At 42.0% G+C, this 21,597-nt stretch overlaps 1 protein-coding gene across 2 annotated transcripts in view; it reads left to right on the top strand.

Annotated features, from left to right (window-relative positions):
* Vkorc1l1 (vitamin K epoxide reductase complex subunit 1 like 1) overlaps positions 1-15,882 on the top strand; it is a 48,557-nt gene extending 32,675 nt beyond the window's left edge. The window contains exons 2-3 of one of the 2 annotated variants that reach the window (XM_070035623.1): positions 10,574-10,683; positions 15,140-15,882. In XM_070035623.1, the coding sequence (XP_069891724.1) occupies positions 10,574-10,683; positions 15,140-15,366 (337 nt within the window). In that variant the 3' untranslated portion in view covers positions 15,367-15,882. The remainder of the gene's footprint in view (positions 1-10,573; positions 10,684-15,139) is intronic. The other variant, XM_070035624.1, reaches the window with a different exon arrangement.
* The last annotated feature ends 5,715 nt before the right edge of the window (positions 15,883-21,597 follow it).

Genomic DNA, 21,597 nt, shown 5'->3' with positions numbered 1-21,597 from the left:
TTGTTGTTTTTGGTGCCAGTCCTGGGGCTTGAACCTTAGGGCCTAGGCACTGTCCCTGAGCTTCTTTTGCTCAAGGCTAACACTATACCACTTGAGCCACAGCACCAGTTCTGACTTCTTTTTTTTTTTTTTTTTTCTGTTTATTTGGTACTAAGGAATCAAATGAGGGCTTCATGTACGCTAGGCAAGCACTCTACCACTAAGCCACATTCCCAGACAGAATTAATGATTTATAATGAATAGAAACTTACCTTTTTTTTTTTTTTTAATCTCACACTGTACATTCAATTCCTGAGCAAGACTGACTGGCTCTGCCTTCATATATCCTGGGCCCTAACCATTTACCACTTCACCATCACCATCCCAGTCACCATAGTCTCTGCCAGGATTATTTCATAGTATTGTTACAGTACCCCTTGTTTCCATCCTTTTCTCTTCTGGTGTATTTTCAGCACTGCAGCCAGAATGAGCTTTTAAAAACCCAAATATAGCTGGGTACTGGTGGCTCATGCCTGTTATCCTAGCTATTCAGGAGGCTGAGATCTAAGGAACTTGGTTTAGAGCCAGCCTGGGCAGGAAAGTCCATGAGTCTCTTATCTCCAATTAACCACCAGAAAACTGAAAGTGGCGCTGTGGGTCAAAGTGGTAGAGCACTAGCCTTGAGCTGAAGAGCTAAAGGACAGCGCCTAGGCCCCAAGCCCCACAAGTGACAAAAATAAATAAATAAATAAAATTGCCAGGGCTGGAAGTAACTAGCAAGCCCATAACTCTTCAAATTTTTGTGTCACCATTCCCAAGGTATATATGAATGTATGTATGCAAATGTATGTATAGGCTGGGAAGGTGGCTCAGTGGTAGAGCGCTTGCCTTGCATGCATGAGGCCCTGGGTTCGATTCCTCAGCACCACATAAGCAAAAAGAAAAAAGCCAGAAGTGACGCTGTGGCTCAAGAGGTAGAGCGCTAGTCTTGAGCTGAAGAGCTGAGGGACAGTGTCCAAGCCCAGAGTTCAGGCCTCACGACCGGACCCAAAAAAAAAAAGAAAAAGTAAATGTATGTATATATCCATGTGTGTATAATTATGTACACACACGTATATAAAAACCGTGCCAGAATCTTCCATTGCTGTCTCATTTCAGAATGACAATGAAAGTCAGATCATAGCCTAAAGACCCAAGTGACCCATCACTACCCTTCACCCAGTGTTGTTTAGTTAATCTATTACTTTTCTCTTTGATTTTTGCCATATCCACACTGGCTTCCTGGCTGTTGTTCACGTATGCATTATTTGCTTCCTGTCCTCAGTGGGACCTTCCCTGACTACTCAGTGAATGCGTGAGTGCATGAGAGAGAGAGAGAGAGAGAGAGAGAGAGAGAGAGAGAGAGAGAGAGAGAGAGAGAGAGAGAGAGAGAGTGTGCGCGCGTGCGCGTGCGCGTGCACATGCACAGGCCCCTCCTGGGGCTTAAACACAGGACCTAGGTGCAGTCCTTGAACTTTTGGCTCAAGGCTATTACTTGAGCCACAAGTGGTTAAGTGCAGATAAGAGTTTCATGGACTTGGGGCTGGGAAGGTAGCTCAGTGGTAGAGTGCTTGCCTTGTATGCATGAGGCCCTGGATTCGATTCCCCAGCACTACTTAAGCAAAAAGAAAAAAAGCCGGAAGTGGTGCTGTGGCTCAAGTGGTAGAGCTCTAACCTTGAGCTGAAGAGCTGAGGGACAGCGCCCAGGCCCAGAGTTCAGGCCCTACGACCGGACCCCCCCCCCCCCCAAAAAAAGAAAAGTTTCATGGACTTTCCTACCCCAGCTTGGCTTCTGAAAGCCACTATCCTCAGATCTCAGCCTCCTGAGTAGCTAGGATCACAGGCATGTGTGAACCACCAGCATCCAGCAAAATGTAAACTTAAAGTACAGTTCTTTCACCTTGTATTTACCTTTCCCCACTTTATTTCTTGACCTTCTCTCATGAGACTATAAGCTGCATGAAGCTGTACAATTTTATTTATCATTGCATTCTCAGCACATAACACAGTATCAGTACCAGACCATGAATGGTAGGTACTTGGAAAGTGTTTGTGACTGGGTCCCTTTACCATGTTAGACACTGTGAGAGACATTGGGCAGTAAAAGACGAGGTCACTATTACTAACTTTTATTTATGCAGCCATACTTATATTTCCCACATCCCTATTTCTCTTATACTTACTAGTTTTTTGTGCTTTGGGAGGATTTAGTTTACAGGGGTCTTTCCCTCTAACTTAAAAAAAAATTGATACTTGGATCACTAGTGCATGCATTTATGGATATAAGTCTATTTTTGTTTTTTCCTTTCCTTTCTTTTCTTGTCTTTTCTTTATTTTGATGTGCCAGGCCTGGTGCTTGAACTCAGGGCCTGGGTGCTACCTGTGAGCTTTTTTGCTCAAGGCTAGCATTCTACCACTTGAGCCACAGCTGCACTTTCATCTGTTTGGGGTACTTTAATGGAGATAAGAGTCTTAAAGACTTTCCTGCCCAGTCTGGATTTGAACCATGATCCTCAGATCTCAGCCTCCTAAGTAGCTAGAATTACTGGCATGAGCTTTGGATATAATCTCAAATATAGTATTAGCTAGGATTACTGGCGTGAGCCACCAGCATAGGCTTTGGATATAATCTCTTAACTACAGTATTAGCCATGTCACATAGTTGGCATAGATATTTTTTGTAGCCTTTATATATGTGGTCAGTTTAGTGACTGATATATGTGGACTTGACTGAGGACACAGCTCAAATGGTAGAGTACCTCTGTAGCAAGCCCTGAGTTCAAACCCCAATACCATAAAACAAAACCCCTAACATCTAGCCAACTGCAATGGCACACACATGTGATCCCAGCACTCAGGAGCTGAGGCAGAAGGCTCAAAGCCAGCCTGGGCTACATAGTGAGACATTGTCTCAAAACCAAAACAAACAAATGTAATACCTTGTATATAGTTTGTGAACTTCAAAAGGTTGTACAGGGGGTTACAAATTAATGTGATCAGAGTCGTTCCTTCTCTCATTCTTCTCCATCCCTTCCATTTCCTCCCCAAGGCTCATTTTCCAGTTCCTTGGTCACATACATGCACAGAGTGTTCCAGCAGCATTTGTTCCTGTGCCCTTGTTCATTCGTACATCCCTTCCATTACTCCTCCACATGTCTCTATGTTGTTTTCCTCTCCTTACCTTCTCTTGGATTACTCAACATCTTTTACTTATTTTCCTCACACTATTTACTATATCCATTTATTTAAGTATAGACTTACATTTACTTTTCTTTTATTCATTTTATAGCTTAAACTGTGCATCCTTGGCTTATTGAAGTCTGATATTAATAAATACTACTTTTCCACCAGTACATGGACCCTGGAATATCTATGTGTTACTTATTATTCTCATACCTTTGAGGTTGTTATTGTCACTTCTTTTGGGGGTGGGGGCGGGGAGGTCGTGGGCTCTGAACTCTGGGCCTGGGTGCTGTCCCTCAGTTCTTCAGCTAAAGACTAGCGCTCTACCACTTGAGCCACAGCTCCACTTCCGGCTTTTTCAGTTTATGTGGTGCTGAGGACTTGAACCCAGGGCCTCATGCATGCAAGGTAAGCAATCCACCACTGAGCCACCTTCCCTGCCCTGTCACTTTTTTTTTTCTTTTAAGTGTTAGGAGATAGGTAGCTGTGTATCTTGCAAGAACCAAGCACGCATTCTACCACAGAACTATATCCTACAACTCTGTTTTGATTTTTTTTTTGTGGGTCTGTGTATACTGCTATAAAGGATTGAGTTCGGGTCATTTGTTAAGCATTTCTGTTGATGGTGGACTGCTTTACCACTTGGCTTTGAACTGTGGTCCTCAGATCTGTCTCCCCAGTAGATAGGATTACAGGCATAAGCCACCAGCTCCCAGCACCTGTTTTGATTTTTAATGACATACTTGTTATCTCACAAGACATGATACTGTCTTAACCTAGTTAACATTCATCTAGCCTTCATGCCTCTGCCTGCTTTCTTCATTCCCTCTGTCTTGGTGGTTCTGTTGTCTATCTAGTCTTCCCTTTTGCCTGGAGAACATCTTCTAGCTTGGCTCTGCTAGTGGATCTATTCAGCTTTTATTCATCTGGAAAAGAAAACGTGGCATAACATGTAGACTTGCTAGTGTTGTTGGCTGGCTGTTTGTTGTCTTGCTGTTTTCTTTATTCTGGCGCTGTTTGGGGTTCAACCCTTCTTAGTCAGTGACTTGGTGTCTTGAATTTTGGAAAATATTAACCGTCATTCAATTGAACAACTAGAACATTTACTCATGAGGGCTGTTATTAGTGAGGCTTTTCATGTGGCTGTTAATCTCTGTAATGTTAAGGTCTCAAAAAGATGACAGGACTTGGAGAGGAAAGACTGAAGTTGGATGAGAGGGTGGGACTTAAAGGTGATGATAAGTTGGAAGGCAGCAATAATGAGAGTCCTGCCAGGGCATGCCTCGTGACCCTGAAGCACAACTCCAAGAAGCAGGAGATTCACAAGACGTCAAAAGAAGCAAAGTTATTATAGCAAAAATAAAAAGGAGGGAGAATAATCTGATAGGACTCCTGTTGGAGTCTACCTATAGCAGACAGAAAATTTTTTCTTTCTTTTTTCTAAGTTGAGAGGTGACTAAATTTCAGAAGACATTGCTAAGAGTTTTGGGAAGGGAAGGATTGGGGTGCTATATGGCAGTGTGATAGTTACAAGATGATGGATGGCAGGTTGGTGCTGATTTTATCTGTAGTAAAGATGGGCAATCAGATTCTCTTCCAATTGCTGGGACTTCCATTTCGGTACAAGAGTGGGTAGTGTTTGGTTCTTGTGCCCTGCAGGGTCGCCTGGCCAGGGGGGTTCAGTCTGACCTAACATCTTAATCCATGCCTCACCAAGGCTAGATAAGCAATTGCTCAAAGTTTTTCTGGGTTTTGAGATTTTAGAACCCAGAACTAGAACCCAGAACATAATCAGGATGAATACACCAAGTTTAATTCCATTGTGAAGCCTCTGGTGGCAAAGTGGCGCTTGGTAGCCAATTCGTCTGCTTTCTGTTAATTTGGGCACTAACTTTGCATCAGTAGTGGCATCATACTGCTCAAATAAAAGACATTGGCAGGTTTTTAATAAAGGACTAGATAGGAAATATGATAGACTTTGTGAACCATATGATATGTGTCCCCACTACTTGTCATTCTGTTAGTGCAAAAGCAGCCACTAAGTAAATAAATGAGAGTGGCTGCGTTCTGATGAAACTTTACGTAAAAAAAGAGGCAGTGGGTTAACTTTGACCACGGGGAGTAGTTTACCAGTACCTGCTAGGATGAACCAGGAACTTTTTGTTTTGTTTTGTTTTGTTTTTTGTCGGTCATGGGGCTTGAACTCTGGGCCTGGGCGCTGTCCCTCAGCTCTTCAGCTCAAAGCTAGCGCTCTACCACTTGAGCCACAGTGCCATTTCCAGTTTTCTGAGTGGCTTATTGAAGATAAGAGTCTCAGGAACTTTCCATGCCTGGGCTGGCTTTGAACTGTGATCCTCAGATCTCAGCTTCCTGGGTAGCTAGGATTACAGGTGTGAGCCACCGGCGCCTGGCTGGGACTTATTTTTTAAAAAAGAACCATTATCATACCTAACAGTGTACGGTACAGTAATCTTTTTCTTGGTGGTTCTAGGAATGAAAGTCAGGGTCTTGCACTTGCTAGTGTTCCACTACCTAGCCTCCCCTCTAGCTCATGTTTTGTCTTCTGATTGGTATATGTATATCATTGAATTATGGGCTTTTTGTTTTTACCTTTCCCATCTTCCTTTTTAAAAGAAAACACTAACAAAAGCAAAAAGGTCTCACTGTGTTGCCCAGGCTGGACTTAAACTCTTGGGTTCAAGAAATCCTGCCACTTGAGCCACACCTCAGGTTCTGGCTTTTTGCTAGCTTATTACTATCCCTTTTTTTTTTTTTTTTTGGTCAGTCATCAGGCCTGAACTCTGGGCCTAGGCGCTGCGCTGTCCCTCACCTCTTTAGATCAAGGCTAGCGCTCTACCACTTGAGCCACAGTGCCACTTCTGGCTTTTACCGTTTATGTGGTGCTGAGGAATTGAACCCAGGGCTTCATGCTTACATGAAGGCAAGGACTCTACCACTGAGCCACCTTCCCAGCCTTTAGCTTATTGGTGATAAGAGCCTCATAGACTTTTCTGCTTGGGCTGGCTTTGAACTGTGATCCTCAAGATCTCAGTCTCCTAATTAGAATTATAGTGAGCCACCAGTACCCAGACGATAATGTATTTGATTACTGCACCTTTTTTTCACATCCAGGAGTTCTTCTTTCCTTTTGTTTGTTGTGATGCTTGTGAGTTATTGACATAAATTGAAAAAAAAAAATACGTGGCTTAGTGGTGGAGTGCATGCCTAGCATGAATGAAGGCCTGAGTTTGATTCCTTAGTATCGCATAAACAAAAAAAGCCAGAAGTGATGCTGTGGCTCAAGTGGTAGAGTGCTAGCCTTGAGCAAAAGAAGCTCGGGGACAGTGCCTAGGCCTTGAGTTCAAGCCCCAGGATTGGCAAAAAAAAAGATTTGTGTGTTGAATGTATGTAAATTTCACTTAAAAGCAACAACAACAGCAAAAAGAGAGATTGAAATAGAGAGCTTGTCTAGTAAGTGCAAAACCAAGAGTTTAAACTCTGATACTGCCAGGCACTGGCGGCTCACGCCTGTAATCCTAGCTACTCAGGAGGCTGAGATCTAAGGATCACAGTTCAAAAGCCAGCTGGGGCAGGGTAGTCCATGAGACTCTTATCTCCAATAAACCACTAGAAAACCAGAAGTGGCGCTGTGGCTCAACTAGTAGAGCACTCACCTTGAGCTGAAGAGCTCAGGAACAGCGCCCAAGCCCAGAGTTCAAGCCCCACGACTGAGAAAAAAACTAAAACCTAAAAAATAATAAACCCTGATACCGCAAAAACAAACAAACATAAAAACAGGTATCTGTTGTTTCCTTGTGAGACAAGGCAGGAAGATTGTGTGTTCCAGCTTGGGGTACTTCATGGCACTGTCTCTATCTTCTTCCCCCGCAAAAAAGGAACTAAAAGTCACCATTGAGTGGCATACAAGTAATGGTGAGTGAAACAGACAAGCATGGTTACTGGACTGGGTGACCATGGCATAGGAGATTTGTTACAGAGGTCTGTTCATAGGCATGGGAGGCTTTCTGGAATTTTTTAAAGTAGCACTGGCCTACCATATTAAAAATTCAGAATATAATATTTTGATCCAAAAAGTAGACAATGGGAACATACTACTTAGGAACGTAGAGGTAAATGGAGTGAAACATTGTGAGAAAATAGCAAAGTGATGGTCTCCAGGGGTCAGAGTCAATCACAGGGAAGGCTGAATAGGGAAGTCTGGTTGGCTCCAAAAGACTTTGGTGTTATTTTAAAAACTTAATGAGTATGGGTGGGGAGGGTATGTGTGTGTGTCCATGCACACTTGTGTGTGACCATACACACACCTGGTGTGGTGCTTGAACTCGGGGTCTGTCACTGAGCTTTTGCTTAAGGCTAGTGCTCTGCCACTTGAGCCACAGCTCCACTTCCACTTCTGGCTTTTTGATGGTTAATTGGAGAGAAGAGTGGACTTTGCTGCCTAGGCTGGCTTTGAACCTGAATCCTCAAATCTCTGTCTCCTATGTAGCAAGGATTTCAAGCATGAGCCATCAGCCCAAGCAAATGTGTACTTGATAAAATAATTCTTCATTTTGGGAATTATCACATTGTTTTTAAGGAAAATATCCATGTGAATGAACTAGGCTGTTTACCCAGGATAATTTTGGCAATATGTCCAATTATTTCCATTGCAAAGGCAGTGACTAAATTTGAGTAAGTCAGGAAGTTTGATTGCCTGTAGCCTCTCCCTTCTTCACTTTGCTCTGCTGTAGGTTGTCTTTAAACCAGCACCCAGGGTGACATAAATAAGCTCACTCCTAAATATCACTCATTGCTATTCAATTAAAATTCAAGCAGGCCCTAGGTGGTTTAGATGATTGGACATGTGCCTCTTCCGTCATTCTGATCATGGTGTGTCAGCCCATGTACACTGTGCCTCATTCCTACTGAAGATCTTTGTATTTGCCATTTCTCATGAGATCAACTTCACTTCACCATTCAATATTGGTTTTATAGTTTAATTCCTGAGAAAGTCCTTCTCTGGCCACCTGGTTACAGGAGCTCTGCCCATCTCTGCTCTACATGGGTCAGCAGGCCTCATGGTGAGGTCTTCAGACCACAAGTACTAGTGTCACCAGGATTTTGTGGGCAAGGGCTGGTAGAGGAATGCAGACTAAAGGTTTCAGAACCCCATTTTTCCTGTGTATCCATGAGGCTCCTTCATCTCTAAAGTTGCCTGCTTCCTGCTTCCCTAACTAGACTCATGAGCTCCACGAGGCAGGGAGTGCCTCCTCTGTTTTGCTCCATAGCAGACCTCAGGTGTCTGCACTACTTAGTATCTGCATACTTCGAAATGTAGCTGGAAACCTTCATACCTCTTCTTAGTTGTAACATGCTATTCTTACTCCAACATCATCATCATGAGGGGGTTTCTTTTTGTATGTATGCTGGTACTAGGGCTTGAATTCATGGCTTAGGTGCTGTCCTTAGCTTTTTCACGCAAGACTGGTGCTCTACCACTTGAACCACACCTTCATAGGCTTTTGATGGTTAATTGCAGATAAGAGTCTCACTGGCTTTCTTTCCTGTCTGGGTTAGTTTCCAACTGTAATCCTCAGATTTCAGCCTCCTGAGTAGCTGGGATTGCAGGTGTATGTGGCGCCACTAGCACCTGGCTCAAGAAAGTCTTTCATTCTCTCATGAGCTTAAGAATTATTATTTCTCTTTTTCTTTTTCTTTTTTTTTTTTCCCCTGTCAGTCATGGGGCCTGAACTCTGGGCCTGGGCGCTGTCCCTCAGCTCTTCAGCTCAAGGATAGCACTCTACCACTTGAGACACAGTGCCACTTCCTGCCTTTTCTGCTTATATGGTGCTGAGGAATCGAACTCAGGGCCTCATGCATGCAAGGCAAGCACTCTACCCCTGAGCCACATTCCCAGCTCTGAACCTGAGAATTATTAAACCAGTGTAACTAATAAAAATAATTTATTTTCCTTGTATTTAGGCAATTTATCTTCAGAACCAAAGTCTAGATTTTTCTAGAGTGCATTTCTTCTGGTTTTTGTTATTTAAAAAGCACTCTAATTCAGAGTTAAACTCTTAATAGTTTTTATCCAAAGGAAATGTTGTTTTGATATTTGTATCAAATTTAATAATCTTCTTTTTTTTTTTTTTTCTTTTTGCCAGTCCTGGGGCTTGATCTCAGGGCCTGGGCGCTGTCCCTGAGCTCTTTTGCTCAAGGCTAGCACTCTACCACTTGAGCCTCAATGCCCCTTCTGGCTTTTTGTGTTTATGTGGCGCTAAGGAATCAAACCCAGGGCTTCATGCATGCTGGGCAAGCATTCTACCACTAAGCCACATTCCCAGCCCGATAATCTCTTCTTAAGAGTAACAAAATAAGATTCTAAAAACCTTAAATTAAATCCAAAATTAGAAGGCCAACTTTCAATACTATTGGGGTCATATAAAGTGTCAATTTTTTTTGGGGGGGGTTGTGTGGTGGTTGTTGTTATTGTTGTTGTTGTTGTTTGGTAGGTTGTGGGGCTTGAACTCGGCCTGGGCACAGTCCCTCAGCTCTTAGAGAGTGTTCTACTGCTTAATCCACAGTGCTACTTCCAGTTTTCTGGTAGTTTATTGGAGATAAGAGTCTCACGGACTTCCTTGCCTGGGCTGGCTTTGAACCATGATCCTCAGGTCCAAGCTTCCTGAGTAGCTAGGAATATAGGCGTGAGCTACCGGCACCCAGTGTGTCAATTTTTTTCTTTAGAGATAGGTTCTGGGGAAGTCTTAACCTATGTTACCAGGACATATGTAGGACATGTGTTCTCACACATAGCTTAGTGAAAGGTTTCAGTTTATGTACTTGGAATGAAGGAATGGATCAACTACTGATGTAGCTTTCAACTGACCTCAAGGGATATTTGGCAAAGACTGAAGACATTCTGGTAGTCATAGCTGGAGATGGGAAATAGTGCAAGGACCTAGTAGGTGGAGGCCAGGGATAGTGCTAAACACTTGGCAACATACAGAGCCACCCCACCACAAAAGAATAATATAGTCCAAAAGGCCAGTGTGCACTACTAAGAGACCCCCGGCTTCAATTCAGAATGGCTCATCAGCCAACACCGATAGTGTTACTTTTTGGAAAAGAGAAGATAGAGAATCAGGCTGCTTAGAGATTCTGATGGGCACATTGACATGTTTAGGTATGTTGTATTAGAAATACAGAAATACAGTGACTGACAGCCCTGTGTGGGTAATCACACTGAACAAAAGATACTTAAGAAGTTTGGCAACTTAGCTTATTTTAGAACTGGATAGCATTCTCAACTAATTTTACATTTTAAACATAGGGAATGTCAAATATAGGGTTACTGGTTTTCCTTATTTTACAGATGGGGTCGAGGATTTGGTCTTTTGGGTTCCATTTTTGGAAAAGATGGTGTATTAAACCAGCCAAACAGTGTCTTTGGACTTATATTTTATATACTGCAGTTATTACTTGGTAAGTATCTATACAGCATTACAAAAATGAATTTGTTATATTCCATTTAGTGTTTTGTGTCTTTGCTCTGAAGTGTCTTTATATTAAATAAAAGCATATGTCAATGATAGAAGCACTAAGATTGTAGCCTATTTCTGTGTTATGAAAACATGGTTCAAGTAAGGTGTTTTAGTTTGTTTGCTTTAATGATGTCAACATTGAACTTGGTATCAGTTGGTGTTAAATCATGAACAGCAGCATTTCATTGCAGTTCTATTGTGGAGATTGTGCTCCGGTCTTCACTGTACACTTGGCTTCTACTGTCTTGCAGGCTGTGTAGCCATTTAAGAGTATTATGTACTGAGAAAACATTCACTGAAGATGATGTTCCTTAATCCACCACTTTAAATGCCTACTGCTTCCCTGCCTGCTGGTGTTTTTTGTTTTGTTTTTCTTTTCTTTTGCAGTAATAGGGATCAAACCCAGGCCTCCCATATGCTAGGAAAGTACTCTACAACTGAGCTACATCCTCAGCTCTGTCTTCTGCATTTCAAAACCTTCAAAATGGTTTTGTGGGATTGCTTACCTTCAATGTAGTGCTGCCTATTTTCTGTTTTGTTTTTGTTGACCTCCAAGTTTCACATTTTCTTTGTTCTTAATAATGCTACAGTAATCAACTTTGTTTAAAGTTCCCTCTTCCCCAACCCTCTGAACTATCCCCACAAAACTCATTTCTAGGTGTAGAATTAATGAATCAGAACATATAGGAATTTTAGTGGATTCTAACAGTTGTCTGTCTTCGTCCAGGCTTCATATTTTACAAGTGTCTGTCCGATTTCTAAGATATTAGTAGCTGTTTTTTTTAACTTTACCATATTTTAATTTCCCTTTTTTGCCGGATTATTGAGATCGTTTATTTTTCATATTTTTACAAACACTTTAACCCATTCTTTATCCTTTTGTTTTGTGAATTTTTTGTATTTTATATTTAAAAACCTTCACTTCTGCCCTTTGCATTGCACCTGTTAATATTTTATCCCATGGTTTACAAGTGTTTCTGTGATTCGATTCATTAAAAATAATACATTTATCGCCGGGCGCTGGTGGCTCATGCCTGTAATCCTAGCTATTCAGGAGGCTAAGATCTGAGGATCACAATTCAGAGCCAGCCCGGGCAAGGAAAGTCCCTGAGACTCTTTTTTTTTTTGTGGGGGGTCCGGTCGTGGGGCCTGAACTCTGGGCCTGGGCGCTATCCCTCAGCTCTTCAGCTCAAGGCTAGTGCTCTATCACTTGAGCCACAGTGCCACTTCCGGCTTTTTTCTTTTTGCTTATGTGGTGCTGAGGAATCAAACCCAGGGCCTCATGCATGCAAGGCAAGTGCTCTACCACTGAGCCACCTTCCCAGCCCTCCCTGAGACTCTTACCTCCAATTAACCACCAGAAAACTGGAAATGGTGCTGTGGCTCAAGTGGCAGAGCTCTAGTCTTGAGCCGAAGAGCTCAGGGTCATGCCCAGGCCCAGAGTTCAAGACTTACAATTGACAAATAAAATAAAATAATAATAATAATACATTTAACTCTTCTGTCTGAAGTTGGTTTGTCATGAGGCAAATTGTGCAGATTTTTCTGAATAATCCTATCAAGTCTGCCCAGTTCTGCATATGTTTATTGCTCGCAGATATAAAGATGTGTATGTAAGGGTACTCATAGCAGTGGCATGTAAAATAGCAAAAAATTAGAAGTAGTCCATATTTGGTAATGACTGAATGAATTGGGGCACATCCATATTAGAAAGGACTACTTAGGTATTGAGTGAAAACAGAGGATTGAAACAGCACTGAGTGAAAAGCAAATGATAGTTCAGTAGGCATAAGGCACATGTATGCTTGCATGCATGCATGTAACTGTAGAGCAGGAGCCGGTGGTTAGTGGGGAGGAGAAATTCACTTCTCATTTATGTACATTTGTTCTCTTGGAATTCTAAACAACCACATAAAATTATGAACATAAAGTAAAAATGCATTAAAAGTATTTTCTTTTAATAGGAAAGAGCCTAAGGAAAATCTGATGATTAATTTAGCAGATAGAAACAGTCCGATTTTTCTTAATAAGATTAACTTGTTATACTATTCCTTCCTTTCATGCTTCCTGGGACATTTTATGAATATAAAAGGAAATTCCAATAAGTTATCTTGATTTCTTCCTCTCAATATGAAAGGCAGGTGTTGTTCACACTGTTCTACAGCTTGCCAGGTTTTTTTCCCCCTTTTTTTGTTTATCCTATCTTGATTTTCTTTTTATATCAGCATATTACTTCCCCCTAACCCCTCTGGAGGTATCAAGATTCAAGGGCTTTGTCTTGCTAGGCAGTGACTCTACAGCTGGAGCCATGCCTCTAGCTTCTTTGCTCTGATTGATTTTTTTAAATTTATTGTTCTTCTAAAGGCAATATACAGAGGGGGTTACAGTTAATTAGTTAAGGAGTATATTTCTTTTTGGACAATGAAACCCCTTCCCTCACCCTCTCCCAGTTTTTCCCTCCCATCCCCACATTTTCTACATCATGTGTACTGAGTACCACTGCTGCATTTGTTCACCCTTTGTCCCTACATTTCTGCTTTTTTTTTTTGCTTTTTTTTTTGTCAGTCGTGGGGCTTGAACTCTGGGCCTGGGCGCTGTCCCTCAGCTCTTCAGCTCAAGCCTAGCACTCTACCACTTGACCTACAGCGCCACTTCCGGTTTTCTGGTGGTTTATTGGAGATAAGAGTTTCACGGACTTTCCTGCCCGGGCTGGCTTTGAACCGCGATCCTCAGATCTCAGCCTCCTGAGTAGCTAGGATTACAGGCGTGAGCCACCGGCACCCAGCCTGCTCTGATTATTTTTGAGAGTCTCCTTTTTTCCTCCGCAAAGCCCCCCCTAATGCCCAGGCCATCCTGGACTGTTCTTTTATGTTTCCTGACAGAGCCAGATAACAGGGACACACCAGTTCTCATTGCTGTTGGTTGAGGTGGTAGGGCCCTGAGTTCAATCTCCACCACTTCCAAAACAACCGTGTCTTGGCTAAAGATGGCAATATTAATTTTATGAAGTTTTAGATATTTAGCATAGCTGAAGTCTAAAAGTGTTTTCAATAAAAGACCAACAAGAAAATAGTGCTAGGCACTGGAGGCTCACGCCTGTAATCCTAGCTACTCAGGAGGCTGAGATCTGAGGATCACAGTTCAAAGCCAGCTCTGGCAGGAAAGTCTATGAGATTTTTATCTCCGAATTAGCCAACAAAAATCCAGCAGTAGAGCTGTGGCTTAAGTAGCAGAGCACCAGTCTTGAATGGAAAAGCTAAGTTCAAGCCCTAGTACTGGCATGCACACATGTGCACCTGTGGACACTCACAAACGTACACAACCCACACAAAAATAGAATAGTTCCGGCTTTATGGACCTCACCACACCAGCTCAACTCTGCTTTTGTAGTATGAAAATAGCCACAGAGTTGTAAGTAGGTGAGAATGACTGAGTTTCAATAAAACTTTACTGACAAGCAGATTTGCTATTGTCTGGTACACCTCAGTCTTGCTGAGCATAGCTGACTAGAATCTCAGGCAAGCCAAAACACCATCTCTTTCCCAGTACTTCTCTGTGCTTTTTTTGCCAGGAAGCATCAAGATACTCCTTAGTTGATGCCTTTAAGCCTGCCATCACCTATTATTTTTCCTCTTACTGTTCTTCACTAGCCATTGAGCATTCTCCCTTCTCCGTCCTTGACAATTAGTGCATATATTCTTTATATATTGTTGTCTATAGAAAGTAACAAATAACTACTTGTGAAGCTGAGTCAAGAATTCAGGGATGTTTTTTCTCTTGAGAACCCTAATTGCCTTTTTTCTTGATTAAGTTTAACCCAAATGTGGACAACTGGACCGGTGTGGTTTCCCATATTCACCGAGTCAACCACTTTGAAATGCTTCTAAATTTGTTTTTTTCCTTCCTTTTTTTGGCAATGTGTAGTTGTAGTCACATCCCAGTATGCTTTTTGTTTTATCAGTTTGATGTAAAGATGAAAACCAAATTGTCCCTTCCTCAGCCGGGAAGCCCCTGGTGAAAAGCCAGGGTGTATGTACCCTTTGGAAGGAAAGGGTGCAGTCCTCATGTTACCTCGCTCACCAGCAGTGTATGAATCCTGACTTTACAGATCAGCTTCATTGCTTCATATGACTGTGAGATTACATAGTTTCTTTGTGTGTGCATATATTTAGCTAAGTTTCTGAAATAATCAATATTTTCTGTGGAAATACTGATAAATCAAAAACCGCTGTGAAATGGGCATTCTGTCTACAAAGTGAGCCTGATTAATAATAACAAAATAGGTAGTTTTGTTCTCAAATGTCAGTTTGCAGTGAGATTAGTATTCCTCCACTGCCCCTTCGAACCGATGCTTCCTGCGGAGCAGAGCCTGACAAGCCATGTCTCTCTTCCCCCAGGAATGACAGCCAGCGCCGTTGCAGCTCTGATCCTCATGACATCCTCCATTGTGTCTGTCGTGGGTTCTTTGTACCTGGCCTACATTCTGTACTTTGTGCTGAAGGAGTTTTGCATCATCTGCGTCACCACATATGTGCTGAACTTCATCCTTCTTATCATCAACTACAAACGACTAGTTTACTTGAATGAGGCCTGGAAACGGCAGCTGCAGCCCAAGCAGGACTGACGGCCTGAGAACTCTCACCGACTGACAGTCTGAAGTCCCTTTCCATTAAGTTTATTTTACAGCCGTTTTTTTTTTTAATTATTATTATTCACAACAGACACTTTCCCTAAGAATCTTAAACTGATTTTTTAAAATACTGTAAATTAGAAGGGGCCCTAGCTATTTTCTGTGTCAATCTTCATTTTAAATATGGATACAAAAAAGGATACACCGAGCCAATCAAAGACAAGCTTTAACTTTACTTTGAAGATGTTTCTGAGATAATAAAATGTAGCCCTATACCCCTTTCCTCAATTGTAAGGTGAGCAACCATTGCTAGTAATTCTTTAATGTGTATAAATTCTATTTCAGGTATAACAAATGTGATCATGACATGAAAATATTTTAGAATAGATACTGTATTAAATATTGCTATGTTTACAATATGTACTATGTTTTTAGCCGATGGATTTAAACATGTAGATTGAACTAGAGTCCATTCATGTGATATTTGTAAATAAAGGTAGAAATATTGGATCCATCCCTGCAGAACTCACTGTACAGTTCAGTTAAAGTGTAGCAGCCCAGCATTGACGGACGACACAGGGGAAGCTATAGGCCCTGCAAAGCATCTGTGACGAGTCCTGACAGCATGGGTGCAGCTCTGACTGCAGAAATGGTAGCGTGGTTGGTCCCTTTCTCATATCCCTGCTCAGAAAGGAAGAAACTAAATTTGAAGGTTCAGACAACGTTTGTGTAGTCATAGAACTGGATCGATTATAACCTCACAAGATGTGATCAGATCGTCAGTCCAAGGCCTTCCAGACACTCGTGGTGAGAAAATGGGACTTTCTTTGGCAAAAAACTGGAAATACCAATATGACATTTTTATATAAAGCCTCTTATAATAGCTGAGTTTTCAGTTCAGATATTTTTCCTTAATATTGGTGCCAGTCAACCAAACAGTGTTCTGACTGTGAGATGACAAGGGTGGGCCCACTCACCCGAGTGGACTTGCTCTTTCTATAGTGTTTTCCCTATTTCGTTTTGCACTTAAGGATTGCTGGTAACTTTCACAATCAGATACTGGACCTATAGACTTGAGCACTCCGTTTGCATATCCGTGAAGGTACTATAGGTAGATGTATCTGGAGGTGAAATACAGTAATAAGTTTCTAATAACTACATAAATATAGTAAGAAGACATTTGGAGGTGATTTGAACAAACATGAAATTGTGGCTGTACGCTTCCACAGTTAGCATCTCAATGTTAAAAGTGCCTTCTGTCTTAAACCTCAAACCAAATATTTTGTGCATTGAACTTGGGCAGAAGTCTTTTCTTTCTTGCCATGAAGTAGAAACTTTGCATTTTGCAGAAAGGTTCTGTATGGCCGTTCATTCCTTAGACTGAGAAGTGGTGGCAATGGTTTTGCTTTCAATTCGATAGATCATTATGTTAAAAACAACAAAAACAGTCCATTAGATTGGTAACTTTTAAGAGCTTTATTGCTTTCTTCTGAAGGAAAGGGCAGGCAGGCTTTGCAGCATAAGCTGAAATGTGGAGTCCACAATGGTTCAGCAGTTAACACTGGTCATAGTGGCAACGTAGGTCTTCTGGCTGAAGGCAGATATAAAGTCTGAATCATAATAAACTTTTAGTGGGTTTTAACCAGTTGCTTAAAGAAAGGATAGCTTAATTCAGATTTCTTCAAGGCTTGTCCCCATGAATGTGAATATTCCAGTGCCTGTCCTGTCTTTTTTATGTGTGGTTCCTGTATTCTGAAATAGTCAAAGAACCATAGAAAGCATTGGTTGAATGACTGGTGATGACAGAGGAACAAGTGCCTGTGTTTGAGGGTTTGAGCAGTGGGCCCAGGTCCACCACGTTGGTGGCTGGTTCTTCGTAAGCTCATGTGGAAATGGCTCTATAGCAAAAGGCTTGTGTGGTATGCATGGCAGTTGTGCTGATCAGGTTCTGTGTTCCGAATTCAGACCCTTTCCACCACATTTTGTATGGATCAGCAGGGGATTGTTAAAGCTTGTCATGATGTTGTATTCTCATAAATGTCTTCAACCCTTGGAAACTGTGAAAGTGTTGCACCAGACTGTCTCTTCAAGTTTTTCCTTTGCTTTCCTTAGCCTTGGAGAAGCCAGCGTTTTGGGTTGTGTATAAAGTTTTTGCCACATTCCTTTGATCCCTTTTCTTACTGAGAGGTGAGCAGGTGATTTGCTGAAAAGCTCATTTCTCAATGAACAACAGAAAACCCTGTTGCACGTTATTTGGTACTTTCTGCCCTGGGAGAATTTAGGCTCCATTCTGTACCTTCTGTCCACCCAGGAGACAGGGAACTCCCCGTGTAAAATCTGAAGGCTGTTAGGACTTTTAAACTGGATACTTAAAATACTGAGGCATTACTAGCCACCCATGGTCAAGGACAGATTAGAAAACAAGTGGTTGGTTTCTACAGTAACTATGCTTTGTGGCTTTCAAGTGGTCTATAACAAAGCCTCCTTTTTTTTAAGTCATAAATATTGGAAGAACAGGAGAAGCTGTGACCGGGGGGTCCAGTGGTCTGGAGGGTTCCATAAGGTCTTTTGCAGCTAGTTGCTGTCAGTGGGAGTAAACTTCTGGAATAACTCAGGTTTAATTAGCTGTGTGCCAGGAATTACTTTTACTTGATATATATATATATATACATATATATATAGATTCTCCTAAATTCATTATTTTTAAAGAATGTTAAAAAGCATTGACTATTTTCATACAAAGAGATGAAGATTTTTCATTTGGTACAAAGGATCTTTGGATTTACTGGATAAGATATAGGACCAAGACTACAATAAAATTAAAAACTATTTGTTGGCTTTTGTTTGCTTCTCATTTGTTTTTCAAAATCTTATCTTTTACAAAAGTACAAAGAAATCTCCAGGAATTACTTTCTAAGTTAGATTGGCACCACTTTAAGATGCCAGTGAATACTGACAGGCGATCTCATCTTAAAAATCAGGTGAGACAAATGCCAACAAAGTCCCACTACGCCGTTTCGGTGACCTGTGAGGGCACACGGAGTCCTCCACTCCATCCTCTGTGTTTCCCTCCAGCACACAGCATCCACAAAGCATTTCCACATCCACGCTTCAGGCGCACCGAGGAGCCCTAGCTTGTGAGAACCCCCCTTCGATGAAACAAAAGGGGCAGCAGGGTGGGAGTCCAAGCTACTTGGCTACACTTTTTTCAACAAATTAGCCCAGAAAACTTGAAATGCTCTTTTAAAAAACAAAACACCCACACACACAAAACACTATTGAGCATGGCCTAAATATTAGGTGTACAATCTGTAGAGTATGTTCCATCAAAAGTATTTATTACTAGTGCATTTAAGCTCCTGAGTAAACATTCATTTAAAATCCAGTTCACTGGGAAGATTTCCTCTTTAATAGAGATAGAAAGTTTCTTTATCAGAGATTTAGAATACCATTTTGCTAACTGGTAAATAAAAACCATTGTAAATATGTAAGAATGTTTATTTGTTGCACATAACTTTTTTGCTATAAAATAAACGTAGACGTTTCCTGTGGAAGTCTGCTGCTGTCCTTCTTACACTAAGGGTTAAAGTTAAGAAAGAAGCTCTCATAGGAAGCTTCAGGAGATGGAGTCAATGCTGTAACTTCTTCTCTGAGTTGTCCTTTCTTACAAATCATGTGCCTTTCAGAGAAGTTTGTATGTATGCTGGTCCTGGGGCTTCTTTTTCTCAAGGCTGATAATGTTCTGCCACCTTAGCCACAGCTCCATCCCTGGACTTGATAGTCGATTGAAGTCTCACTCTCCTGCTTGACTGGCTTCAAACCACCATACTCAGATCTCATCCTCCTGAGTAACTAGGATTACAGGCATGAGCTACTGGCACCTGGCATAGGGTTTTTTTTTGTTGTTGTTTTAAGGGTTCTGGTTCCTAGACTCCCTGTTGGTTTGTGGCAGATAAGAGTATCAAGAATTAAGGACACCTTGAGCTGAAGAGCGCAGGGACAGCACTCAAGCCCAAAGTTCAAGCCCCATGACCAACCAAAAAAAAAATTAAGGACATGGCTGGGATTGTGGCTCAGTGGTAGAGTGCTTGCCTAGCATGCGTGAAGCCCTGGGTTCAATTGCTCAGTATCACAGACACAAAAAGCCAGAAGTGGCACTGAGGCTCAAGGGGTAAACGCTAGCCTTGAGCAAAAAGCAGCTCAGGGACAGTGCCCAGGCCCTGAGTTCAAGGCCCAGCACTGGCAAAAGAAAGAACAGTAGGTGTTTTTCCACAGCCATGCTCCATTCCTAGGGTCTTCCAAAAGGGAACAGCAACACAGATGACAAAGCCATTTGAAATAGCTTTGCCATGCCTCGCTGGACAGAACAATGGTGTCCCATAAGAACTTCAGAACTTCCAGGATGCAGCCAACTTACAAATGTCTGCTACATTTCATTTTGTTTTCGTTGCTCAAGAGCATTATGCAGTTTTTGACATTAAACTGAAACAGAAAGCTTGCTTAAAAAAAAAAAAAAAAAAAAGACGGCTGGTAAGGCGGCTCAGTGGTAGAGCACTTGCCTTGCATGCATGAGGTCCTGAGTTTGATTCCTGAGCACCACATAAGCAAAAAATAAAAAGCCTGAAGTAGCGCTGTGGCGCAAGTGGTAAAGCAGTAGCCTTGAGCTGAAGAGCTGAGTGACAGTGCCCAGGCCCAGAGTTCAGGCCTCACGACTGGACCCAAAAAAACCCCAAAAACACTGGAAGTTCTATTTGCTGACTACGTTGTTTTTTTTTGTTGTTGTTGGTTGTGGGGCTTGAACACTAGAGTGCTAGCCTTGAGCTGAAGAGATGAGGGACAGCGCCCAGTCCTAGAGTTCAGGCCCCACAACCAATAAATAATAAAAAATGGTTTGAAGAAATAATGTACCTGTAGCTCATGTCTGTAATTCTAGCTACTCAGGAGCATGAAATCTAGAAGATCAAGATTTGAAGCTAAGGGAATGAGAGGGAAAGAGAAAACAGCTTACACTAAGCAAAAAGAAAGAAAGGTACATATCACCCGATGTGGAAGAAATAATTGTCAAAGCTCATAGAATTCACAAACTTTATAGACTATGATAATGACAATTTGCCTCATGGTTAAAATGTGTTTGTGACTTTAAGTATCACTATCTCACAATACTGTGAAATTTATGTAATCACTTAAAATCACTTAATCTCAATTTTAAAAATTATTTTTAAAAAAGCTGGGTGCTGGTGGCTCACACCTGTAATCCTGTAATCCTAGCTACTCAGGAGGCTGAGATCTGAGGATCGTGGTTCAAAGCCAGCCCAGGCAGGAAGGTCCCTGAAACTCTTATCTCCAATAAACCACTAGAAAACTGGAAGTGGTACTGTGGCTCAAGTGGTAGAGTGCTCACCTTGAGCTGAAGAGCTGAGGGACAGTGCCCAAGCCCAGAGTTCAAGCCCAACAACTGACAAAAAAAAAAATCTGAAGCCAGCCCAGGGAGAAAAGTCCTAAAAACTCCCATGTTCAACTATTCAGCAAAACACCAGCATGCATGGCTCAAGTAGTAGAGCTGTGAGATCTTTAAGCTGAGTGAGAGTACAAGGCCCTGAAAGGGACATGTGTTGAGACATAGGAATAAACGACAAGAGAAATGAATCAAGTTCTGTGTCCATAAGTCGGCCCATGTCTTCCATGTAGTTAGCTACCAAAAAAATGTTTATTCATAGCATGTTGCTTTACACACAGCCTGGTGAACACTCAAATTGTAAAGATGCTGTGCTTGCCTGAGTGAAGCTTGTGGAAGACAGGACAGAGACACTGGTACAGGGGTGCATTTCAGCTGGTGACATCAGCTGTGACACAGCAAAAGAGATTTACACTCACCTCATCCATCTGCTAGGACTACTTACAACTGCCATCTCAGGACGACCCCTCAGGACAACCCGAGGCCTGAGCTCCCAGTTCAGACACTCATCCATGCCTAAACCTTTTTTAGTGTCCACCCTTGCATCGCAGTAGTGTTTCTATAGAGTTCTCCGTGCATATGGAACGTTGGCTCTATGGCACTTAGAGGCTATGAGTCTTCTCACTGGGTGGGGGCTGGCCCAGTTTAAAGACACTTGGGCAGCTCTAGGCTGGGGGTAGGCGGGGAGCAGCAGCTTCTCAAGGCCCTGAAAAGAAGCTGACATGCAAAAAAGGATTTCATGAGCTTTTCAGCAGGGCAAGGCACTCCGC

This window comes from Dipodomys merriami, unplaced genomic scaffold (genome assembly GCF_024711535.1).
Source record: "Dipodomys merriami isolate MVZ:Mamm:240054 unplaced genomic scaffold, mDipMer1.0.p SCAF_26, whole genome shotgun sequence".
In the NCBI taxonomy this organism is placed as follows: domain Eukaryota; kingdom Metazoa; phylum Chordata; class Mammalia; order Rodentia; family Heteromyidae; genus Dipodomys; species Dipodomys merriami.
This window is presented reverse-complemented; position numbering and strand designations above follow the sequence as displayed.